The 10,740-nt window shown below is 40.7% G+C and overlaps 1 protein-coding gene across 2 annotated transcripts; it reads left to right on the top strand.

Moving 5' to 3' along the window:
• The first annotated feature begins 583 nt into the window (after window positions 1-583).
• Window positions 584-9,970, top strand: MNS1 (meiosis specific nuclear structural 1). 2 transcript variants are annotated; one of them, XM_064517408.1, is made up of 10 exons: window positions 584-694; window positions 927-1,031; window positions 1,296-1,423; window positions 2,771-2,873; window positions 3,719-3,948; window positions 4,735-4,951; window positions 5,033-5,140; window positions 6,456-6,713; window positions 7,657-7,782; window positions 9,646-9,970. In XM_064517408.1, the coding sequence occupies exons 1-10, from the start codon at window positions 602-604 to the stop codon at window positions 9,742-9,744; spliced, it is 1,467 nt and encodes a 488-aa protein (XP_064373478.1). In that variant the 5' UTR covers window positions 584-601; the 3' UTR covers window positions 9,745-9,970. The 2 variants fall into 2 exon arrangements, with proteins under 2 accessions (XP_064373478.1, XP_025969192.2); XM_026113407.2 differs by having other exon boundaries at window positions 912-1,031.
• Window positions 9,971-10,740: the final 770 nt, after the last annotated feature.

The raw sequence follows: 10,740 nt of genomic DNA, 5'->3' as shown, positions 1-10,740 counted from the left end.
CTCCAGCTCCCTGGGCCCAGCTTGTGCTCACCTCCCCTGTCCCCTTGGCCTGGCACGTGGTCAGAGGCCTCTCTTCTCTTCTGGGCCGTTTTGTCCCACCCCGTTGTGTTACATGTGCAATTGTGTGAAAATGTACAGCACGGACGACCACGCTACAGCGCAGCTCAGGAGACACTGAAGAACCTGCAGGGCCCTGAGCTAAGGGGGACCCGCTGCAACGCTCTCTGCCCGCCCGGGGCCGCGGGCCCCCCGGCTTTGCCCCTGCTCCCGGGGCGGAGCCTGGCGCGGTGCCGCAGGGCTCGGGCAAGGGCCGGGCCTGCGTGCGGCCGCCTGGGCCGCCGCGCCCTCTCCTGCGGCCTCCCCGCGCTCTCGCCCTGGCCGCGGCTGCCCCGCCGCCTCGCGTCTATTTTCCCGGCAGGCGCTGAGGAGGCCCCGCGGGGGGGGGAGGGGGGGAGAGGGCGGGCTCGGCGCCGCTGTTGCTCGGCGACGGCGCGCGACGCTCTCCCCTCCCCAGCCACGTGTTGAGGTCGGGCCTCCCGCTAGGCCAATCAAAGTGCAGCGTCCACGCAAGTTTCACCCGGAAGTTATAATCCGACCTCCCATGCGCTTCCTTCCGCTTAGTTGCTGCCGCTCGTTGCCATGGCAGCGCGGCCCGAGGCGTGGCGGCGGCGCGGGCTCCGGGCTGGGCGGGATGGTGAGGGGCGGTGGGGCCCGGGCCGGGCTGGGGCTGGGACGGTGTGGGGCAGCGGGGCCGGGCGGGATGGTGAAGGGCGGCGGGGCCGGGATGGGGCCAGAACGGTGTGGGGGAGCCGGGAGCGGGCGGGCGGCGGGGCCGGGCGGGACCGTGAGGGGCGCGGGGCCACGGCTGCGCGGCGGCACCGGTCGTCTCTGCTTTGCCTCGCGGGCCTCAGGCGTGGGCGCGGCAGGACGCGATGCTGCCGGAGGTGGAGGAGCGCGCGGGGCGGCGGCGAGTCGCCCGGCTGCGGGAGGCGGTGGAGCGCGAGCGGCGGCTGGAGGCGGCGGCGCTGCAGGTGAGGCGGGGGGGAGAGGGGGGGTGCTGGTGGCCCGGGGCGGGCTGGTCGGTTGGGCAGAGGAGGAGCGTTAACGCAGCCGCCTCGGAGAGCTGCTACCTCGGCTCACGTCGAGCCGGAGTTTCCCTGTCACTTTAGTGTCCCGTCCCGTCCCGTCCCCCCCTTAATGTTTAGCAGCTGTGAAGTCTCACAGTTTGCCCGCTGGCAAACGAGCGTGCAGACGTCTGAGGGCGAGGTGTCACGGGAGCTGTTTGCTCTGATCAGGCAGAAGAGAACAGAAAACAGAGAGAGCTGCAGCTGGAGCAGGAAGAAAGGCTGGCAGCTGAACTGGCGAGACTGAACCATGAAAAGCTTAAAGATGAAAAGATGAGGCAACAAGTAAGAGAGAACAGGTATTTTTCTCAAAAATGTAACTACTTTAACTTCTGAATAACCATCTGTTTTTGTAAAACAATCTTACCTTTGAAAACTCTCTAAAACCATTCAGTCACTTGTGTACCTGTCACTCGTTTTTATTTTTCTTGATCACATTTAGGACTGAACCTTGTATCAGATACCGTAAGATTACAGTGTCAGATGTCTTCAAGCAAGGGAGAGTAAGGGGGAAGTTTAGTATACTAAAATCAGATAGGCATTTAGGTACTGGCTTTTTTAAGAACAAGCTTCCATTTTTTGAATTTGCAGAAAAAAACATAGGAAAGGCGGGTTTTGAGAACTGGTTAGGAAAAGGCTGTGATTGGAGATGATGCTCCTGGTGTAAGCCAGCAGCGTTGGGATGGATGCAACGCAGACAAGAAGGGGGGGGGGGAGGTGCGACATTCAGCGTTTGACCAGAGTGAGATGACCTAAGTTAGACAGAGATGGGCTAGGCCCTATGAAAGTTGTAGCAAAAGAAGTGAATCCATTACCTGGATTATTATATTGAATTCATTAACTGAATCTATTTCTACTAGCATTGAATACGTTAGTGCAGAAAGGAGCTCAGTGATTATTTTGGATTAGCAACAGGTTATGTTTTCTATTAAAATATTTTGGAGTATTTTGGTCTTTTATAATGTAACTGTTAAGTGAAGTATCTCTGACACAAGCCCTTGTTTCTTGCCTGACTGCTGACCTTGTCGCCCTGGGCTCTGCAAATTCCAGGGCTCTGATCTCCAGCACATGCGAAGTAGCAAACGTTATTCTCTGATGCTTTGGCTGCCTTGCTTATGTCAGCATTCATTTTAACTGTGTTCTGTTAATGCGGGCCAGAATTTCACTCAAGGAATTTTGCTGAACAGGGCTATAAATTCAGCACACATTTTAAAAAATCTTTTTTGCAGATCTTTGTTTTCCTTCTTTTCATCCTGTTACACGTGTGACATGTCTATTTGCACAGCTGAAGAGCACCTTACTTTAATTTCCTAGTAAGCTGTTAACACTAGCGTTACTAAACCTTTGTCAAGGATTCCATAGAAATTAACTACAGTGTTAATAATAAAGTACAGTAACAAAATTGTCAATTGCAAATATTTATAATTCTCGCTGTAATGTTATTTCAAATCAGCTGGAATCTGTGGTTCAGTTTTGAATTTGCTGTTCAGTGGCTGTCACTTTTTTTCTGTTTGAGGACTTCATCACACCAACTCATCTGTATAGAGATTTGATTTCTCAATACACTTTCAGGGATGGATCAGTGTTTTTTCCCACAGGTATCTGCCTCTTGTAATAGGATAAATTTCTTCTTTCTTTTTTCCCAGTCTTGAACTTCGAGAGTTAGAAAAAAAGCTAAAATCTGCCTATATGAATAAAGAAAGAGCTGCACAGATTGCTGAAAAAGAAGCTATACAATATGAGAAAATGGTAATTAGTTTCACTCCCATTTTGCTCTCAGCAACCTCTAGCGTGCTGTAACTTTTTGTATTGACTGTGCTAAGAAATTCTCCTTTGAAGCTGATGGTCTTTTTATCTAAAATATCACTAGGTTTAGAATTCAATGGTTGTTACAAATCTGTTGTTATTATGAAGGGCTAATTAGCTGGTAGTATACAAGTTTGAGGAAAAGACTCATTTTGCTGGTGCAATCAAAGTAGCTGTATGAAGGGACATAGTTTTTATTTCATTGGTTCTGTAATGATCTATCAAAGTTAAATTGTGAGACACAGTTGCATTGCCTTTGTACAGTAAGTGCTTCTTGTGGTGAATCCTTACTTCAGAAGCAGATTGTTGGAAGTGTTATTGCTATATTAAATGTTCATTTGAATAATTCTAGAAAAGAATTGTGAACTTTTGTTTGTGGAATAACACTGATGCTATTACTGTTTTATACAAAATTCAATTTAAAAAAGTGCTATAAGGAAAACACTTATTGCAGACAGTGTACAAAGTTAAACCACATTCCAGTCATTATGCTGCTGTGAGCTAGTTTCACTTACAGGGATGAATGCTCTACCTAGTTGTAGTGTAATAGGTAGCTTCCTTTAGGTACTGTTAGTTCTGTTCAAGTTGTTTAGGTATTCAGGGTTCCCTTCAAGGGTTCTACTTATAGAATACGTATTGAGGCATTATATTTATAGATTACTTAAGGCAGAAAGCATTCTATTTTTGTAGTGTAGTATAACTCCTTCTCTATATTATAGTTTTCCATTGCGAGTTATACTAATGGGAGTAAAAATAAATCTTTTTTTCTTTTTTTTTTTTTTTTTAAGAAACGTGAGGCTGAAATAGCCCAAAAAATGAAAGAAGAGTATGAAAGGGTAATAAAAGAAGAAACTTCTGCAGAGCTGAGGCGAAACAAAGAGAAGATAATATATCAGCAAGAACTGGAGAAACAGCTTGAGGAACAAGAGAGGAAGAAGCAGGATGCTTACGAAGAGTTTCTAAAAGAGAAACTCATGATTGATGAAATCGTAAGAAAGATCTATGAGGAAGATCAAATGTTAGTTATTTTGAATTTTTATTATTTATTAATTTAAAACAAAAGCCTCATATAATTCTCTATATAAAAAATAAATCCTCTTTATTTATCTTACAGATGAAGGCCTATTTTAACACATTGTTTCTATTCAGGAAAGTTTCTTAGCCACATTTTTTTTAACAAGAGACTGACTTGCATGAATTTCGCTGTCTAAGAGCCAGAATACTCTTGCCATTTCAGACAATCTTGTGTTCTTTTTCCCTAAATGTGAAATTTAGCTTATTTCAAGGAGTGCTTCCTCTGGGACCGTGATGCTGGAAATGACTGCATCTCACATATTTTCATCTTGCATTGTGTCCCTGCCTCTTTGTGATCTGACTTTTATGCTTACATTATAGACATGGATAGGAAAGGAGATTTTCATGGGCGAGGATGGAGAATTGAGTATAAATTAAAAAAAAAAGTTAAGGGATTCTAAATTGAACACAGCTGCTGATTAAAAAAAAAATTAAGCTGTTGGGCTTCCTTCCTCCTCCTTTTCCTGTTTTGATGGAGCATGTATGAAACACAGTGGTAGCGACTACCAATGAACAGTGTCCGTCTTCCTCAGTAAAGGTGTTCAACATGAGATTTTCTTTTGGGGGTGGCACATTAATAATTATTTCCACCTAAGGGGGCAAGGAGAGTCATTTGAATCTTACTCTCTGGAATATACTGTCAATGATACCCATATGGTCTGTTTAATATCCCACTGCAACATGTTAGGTAACTATTTAAACACTTCTATTTTTTTCCACCCTTATATAGGGAAAAACAACTTAAGTTAGAAAAAATGAGAGCAACTCAGACATATATTGAAGAATTTATAAAAGAACAAGCTATTTGGAGAAGAAGGAAGCGGGAAGAGATGGAAGAAGAAAATAGGAAAATCATGGAGTTTGCCAACATGCAGCGACAAAGAGAAGAACATCGGATGGCTAAAGTTCGAGAAAATGAGGAGAAAAAACAAAGACTTCAAAGCAGGGTATTAAAAATTGAAATTTTTAGAAAAAATATTGTATATTCTTACGTTGCATTTAGAAGTACTTCCTTCTTCTTGTAATAGATTGCCCAGAGTCTGGAAAGAGAACAACAGAAGCGTGAAGAACTAGAACAAGTACGGCAAGAGCTGTATCAGGAAGAACAAGCTGAGACAGATAGGAAGAAGGAGATGGTAAGTGTTGGCAGGTAGTTGAAGTAGTATGTATCTATCAAAGAAAAAAGGGGGCGGGGCACATTTCATTTTTCCTGGACTTTTCTTGTCGGATATGTATATAGATACTTCAGAAGTAAAGATAATTTATTTGATAGATACCAGGATTTTTCTATATAACGTGTATATTATGTGTACCTGTGTATAAACTGTTAAGGTAAAATCTGAATGAATAGGACAAGTATTGCAACCTTGCAATAATTCCTGCAGAAGACTCAGGTCAAGGGAGCTGGTCTAGATTAAAAAAAAAAAGAAAGTAGTAGTGTATATGCAGTAAAATGTGTAATTTATAGAGTAATTATGGCTCCCAGATGCTTTTCCATCTGCATCTTAGGATGCCCTTCAAGGGGCAAGTAACATCCATTTCCAAAACTTTTCCTTTAGTAATGGTGGTAGGGTTGTCCTTGGGTTAGTGTCATTTTTAAATTTCAGATTTTGCTATGTTTGCTGTGTTCCTGGTGGCTTTGGGATGGTTTTGAGGGACTTCATTGAGCCCACTGTGGTCTGTAAGACATCTCAAAGCAAAAAGCTTAATGCTGACACATTTTTAGATGTTTTAAATGAACTGAATTTGAATTGTTTCCACTTCCTGTTCTGGTAAAAGTGTAGGTTTCCAACAGCCTTTATTTCCTAAATGTTCTTAGTCAGACAAGCAGTTTGTAAACTAACTTAATTTGGGAGGGAAAATTCCCTCCTTTGGTGAGTTTCCTCTGCAGTCGCTAACATATATTTATGTTTTTATTTCAATCGTGAAGAGAAGTGAAAGTGAAGGGGACCCTTATGGTCCCCTTTGTAAATTTATTCATCTCATGAGGGAGAATGCCAGTAACTTTAAAGTTCAGGTTTAACCTAAGTAGGTTAATCAACTGTTTGCTTTTCACATGTCCATTTGCTTTTTTCCACATGCTGCCCTCTCCTTATCTTGCCATGGGTGACAAATAAAGCGTGGCACAGACTCAAGTACATTAACACTGTTATTTTTAGAGAGCTGTTCAAGAGGACTGTCTTCTTGTTTCACTTCATAGTCATAAAAATATTAATTCTCCTTTTGTTTTGAACTTAATTTCAACAATCTTGAGAGACTTGTCACTTGACCCAACTGGTTAATAATTCAGACTTCATTGTCAAATATGGGGTGTTTGCATTTATTTATGCTATAAGGTAATGACTACAGTAAATTTATGCCATAACAAATCAGACAGACAGACTGACAGTAATTAAAATTTTTCCAAAGTTTTTTTTCAACATATAGTATTTTATTGAATTTCCTTTATAGGCAGAAATTGAAAAGAGAATAAGGCAACGTCTAGACTTAAGGCAAACATATGAAGAGCAATTTGCTTTAAAGAAGGTAGTGCAACAAGCTATGCAAGAAGAGGAGGAAGCCTTCAGAGAAGAGATGTTAGCCAAATTTGCAGAGGATGATCGCATCGAACAGATGAATGCTCAGAAACGAAGAATGAAACAGCTTGAACACAGAAGGGCTGTGGAAAAACTTATTGAAGACCGCCACAAACAATTTCTTGCAGATAAAGTAAGAGAAGTTATTTTTCACTTTTGCCTTCGGTTTGAGCTGTGATGTTTCAGTATGACAATACTTTCCCTATCCTAAGTAACTATTGCAAAAGCTATTGTTAATTAGGGAAGGGTGACAGGGCAATTGCAGAGAATGTGCAGAGCAGGGAGCAAGACTTTGTTTCGATTTGCCGAGAAGAAAGAAGTCTTTGTAGAGCTAACTTTGTTCTGCTCAAGAGTCAGTAACACCTGTACATCCCTGTATACATGATGTGCTCTGCAAATATCTCTGAGAGGTATATGATCAGCAACGCAGCTGTTGTACAGCTCCGTCACTGATCAGGCAACACTGATAATATGTGAGAAGGGGGAAAACCCAGCCTTGATTTCAGTTGCTAAGTTAAGTCTCTTGGATTAGCATCTGAGAAAGAAAATGCTTATATGTAAACTAAGAACAAGTCATGAGATTCTATTTTGCAATTTGTGGACTTGTTTTTTAGAGTATAAATTATATGCGTAATGTGAATTGCAATTGCTAGTCATCAGCATGAGAATACATGCCTGTTTTTCCTTTCCTTGGGTTAGAATATTAGGGTAGAAACAGACTAACTTGGAATCAGAACTTCACTTGGGGTTCTAATATGAGATTAAACATTTATGTAATAGACTGGCCTCATGTCTTGCTTTTCAGAGGCTTCCCTCTTGTCTGAGATTTTTTTCTAGTTACTAAACATGGCTTGTTTAAACAGTGCTTTGTTTTTGACAGCCACTTTTTCATCTTTTTCAAATGAATTTGCTGTGACCAGGAGTTAGTTAATTCCTTGGAGACACTGCAGACCCAGGAGAGGAAAAAAGTTCCAAAATTTACTCCACTATTTTCTATATACACAACCGTAGATAGTGGTGGAAATGAATGTTCACAGAACTGAAACTGAACAGTAATGAAAACTTGCTCATTGCAGGAACGTGAACTTGAAGAAAGGCAGTTAGAAGAGAGAAGAGAAGAAAACATTCGTGTAATTGTTGAAGAAGAGAGACAGAAACTCCTGAAAGAGCATGCATCTAAGTTGTTAGGTTATCTTCCTAGAGTAAGTGAATTACATTTTAATGCTTTAAGTGTTTGTTCTGCAAATCAGTTTTCTCTTGGATAGTTTAAAGTGAAGTTGCAATACTATGTAAATTACCTGGAATCGGTGGATGTCCTTACGGGGTCAGCCTTCCTGGGTTCACTTTTGTTCCTTTGATTTGGCAAGCAAAAAACAAAAAGAACTCTTGCTGTATGGGGGGCTTGGAAGGGGCTGTATTCCAGTCCTGATGGCTTGTATGGAACATGCTCAGAGAGAGCCAACGCAGCCCTTTGCACATCCAGAGTTTTGGGAATATAGAATGTGAGTTTTAAAGCAGTTCTGTCCCAGCTAGAAAGGTCTCTCTGCTACTTCTTAAAGGCTGTTTGCACTAAATTTCTGGGTTGGGGTTTGGGGAGCAGATTCGTATAATGTCGCCTGTCTTGTGAGTCTTCTGTGACCATGGAAACGAGGCCTCTTATCTGTGACAGTGCAATAAACTGCAGTGCTTGCAGAGGAATTTCAGAGCTCACTGTTCATCCTTACATTTTTGAAAGTTAAAAAGATAGAAGCAGTATCACCTCATGGTACACAAATGAACAAAGAGCTGCTTTAGGAATGTAAAAATGAATTTACAGCAGGGAGGGAATTAACCAGATATTTTAATACACTTTTCTGCAGTACTGAAAAACATTGTAAATCTAGCAGTGCAAAGCATAATTTTTATTAAAACTTAAGTATGCTAATTTGGTATGTGACTTTGTAAAACTTGGGAGTTGAATTTTCAATGAGTCATGTAGAACCTAATATAATTACTTAATGCCATTACTTAAAGGCTTAATTACTAACATAATTATTTAAAGGATAACTCAAATTGGCAGTATTTTGATAAAATTTTCTGGTTTGTTTTGAATTTACTGTTGTAGGAAGCTGTGGCTATTTCAGAGCTCCTACCTGTTGCATGGTATTGATGTTCTAGTTTGTCCTTTTCTCCACTTCAACACAACATCTGAATAGAGTGATTATGTTTCACACAACTTCACTCCAAATAGTTAAACAGGAAAGTTCTACCTCACTGAAGCCTCAGATACAAATACAATTTGTAATGGTTTTTTTCCAAAGACTGCAAGATATGTTCTGTGGGTCATGCATTTTATGAAAATTAAAGGGTTGCTTTTTAAAAAATCATCTAAATTGCATCAGACAACGCCAGTCAGATTTAAGCAATGTTTTGTGTACTGGTGTTAACTTTTTTTTTCCTTAAGCATTAGCTCTAAAATTAATATAGCTTCAGCTAGAGATTTAGCTAGGGAAACGTGTGATTCCTGTGTCCCACTGCTTCCGTTCCCCAAAGAACACTCATTTCCAAAACATAGTTTCTGGTTAAGTTGTTCAACATCAGCTAGTTTGCAAAATAACTTATTTGCATGGACTAATTTCAACACAAGTAAAAGTTGGGATAAAACCCCAACCCAGCCAATGCCTCCTTAATGCAGTTACTTGATTTTCCTATGCCTAAACCTGTGCTCTGCTAACTGTAGTCACTTTTATTAGAAACAGCATACAGATAAATGTTGTCTTTTGTATAGTGCTAACACTGGAACCTTCACTGGCTTCTCGCCATCATTTGCTTGAAGAACAAAAGTAGTTCTAGGTTAGCACCAAAGCTACTGATTAGAAACACATCTGTTGAATTTTTGATGAAGATTTTTCAGGGCTGTCATTCTTCTAGATGTTTTGACAACCATGGAGTTTGTTTTTAAACGTAACACTAAGTACCATGAATACAAGCTATTACATTCACTTCCACAGGAAATTTCAAAGATCCATAATAATCTCTGTATTTTGTTTAATCTTCCCATGTGTGTTTCTTTCCCCTTATTGCAGGGAATACTCAAAGATGAAGATGACGTTAACATGCTTGGTGAGGAATTTAGGTTGGCTTATCAGAAGAGAAGTGGCAATACATTTTCAGCAGAGAGCTGAAATTTCCCCATCTCATCCTCTGGTTCGCCACTAGATGTCATCTGGTTTCTAATGAAAATTTCCATTTGCCGTTAACAGTGAGGAGTTCCTTCTTAATGTTATAAAAAGGGTCTCCATTTTAAGACCAGAGTTCTAAACTGATGAGCAGCTAGTTTTATCTAAGTGTATGTTGTACTTTTTTTCCCCTCGCCAATAAACTATTTGTTATGATTTCTCTACCACTTTACATGAGACAATGAGGTTAGTCCTGCATCAGTGTTTAAAAATGTTTTCTCCAGCAACTTTACAGAAACTTAAGCTAGTGTAAATTCAGATGTCTATCTCAGTATGGACTATATGATTATCTTAAAGCACTATTTTTACTTTTAATATGAAGATTTATCTATGTGGGCATTACACTATTAAAATACTAATCTAAATGTAGATTGTCTCATCTTGAACAGCAGGTCCAAGTTGATTGTTTCACTGCTAGTCATGTTCCTTTGCTTCTAGTAGGGTCCAAGTGTAAACAGTTTTCGTTCTGAGGTCAGAATCATTGTTTATTCCCTTCTTTCAGTGATAGACCTGTCACTTATGTTTCATGTTCCTATTAAATTACTCCGAGGGAGGAATCAATTGAAATAGCTAAGGTATGACAGAGATTCATGCAACCAGAACAGACTTTGACAGTTTGTGTTCATTAATGTACACACAGTATGTTCAGCTCATCTACACTCAAATTTTTATCCAGTTCTTGATTATGACGACACCATTACAAGGTCTTTAAGGAGGTAATGTCTATACAGCACATGTGAAAATAGAGCCATCACTCCAGACTGTATCCCTAAGCAGTATCTGATGGCCAGGGGAAGATTGCAGCTTTTCATCTTGACTAAATAAAGCAACAATTTTAAACAATACAGTTATATTGAATTATGGAGCCTATTTGGAGATCGAGGGGCAAGTCTCGCATATGTTTTTGCCAGCCAGGGTATAAATAAGATATATAAGATATAA

The sequence above is a fragment of the Dromaius novaehollandiae genome, chromosome 10, assembly GCF_036370855.1.
Source record: "Dromaius novaehollandiae isolate bDroNov1 chromosome 10, bDroNov1.hap1, whole genome shotgun sequence".
Lineage (NCBI taxonomy): Eukaryota > Metazoa > Chordata > Aves > Casuariiformes > Dromaiidae > Dromaius > Dromaius novaehollandiae.
Note: the sequence above shows the minus strand (reverse complement) of the source record. Positions and strands in the feature narration are given on the sequence as shown.

Bases quoted from the DNA above. Each gene is read 5' to 3' on its own strand.
- MNS1 (XM_026113407.2), top strand. From the start codon at position 602: ATGCGCTTCCTTCCGCTTAGTTGCTGCCGCTCGTTGCCATGGCAGCGC. The intron at 3,949-4,734 runs GTTAGTTATTTT...ACCCTTATATAG, and splicing joins ATCTATGAGGAAGATCAAAT to GGAAAAACAACTTAAGTTAG. The intron at 4,952-5,032 runs GTATTAAAAATT...TTCTTGTAATAG, and splicing joins AACAAAGACTTCAAAGCAGG to ATTGCCCAGAGTCTGGAAAG.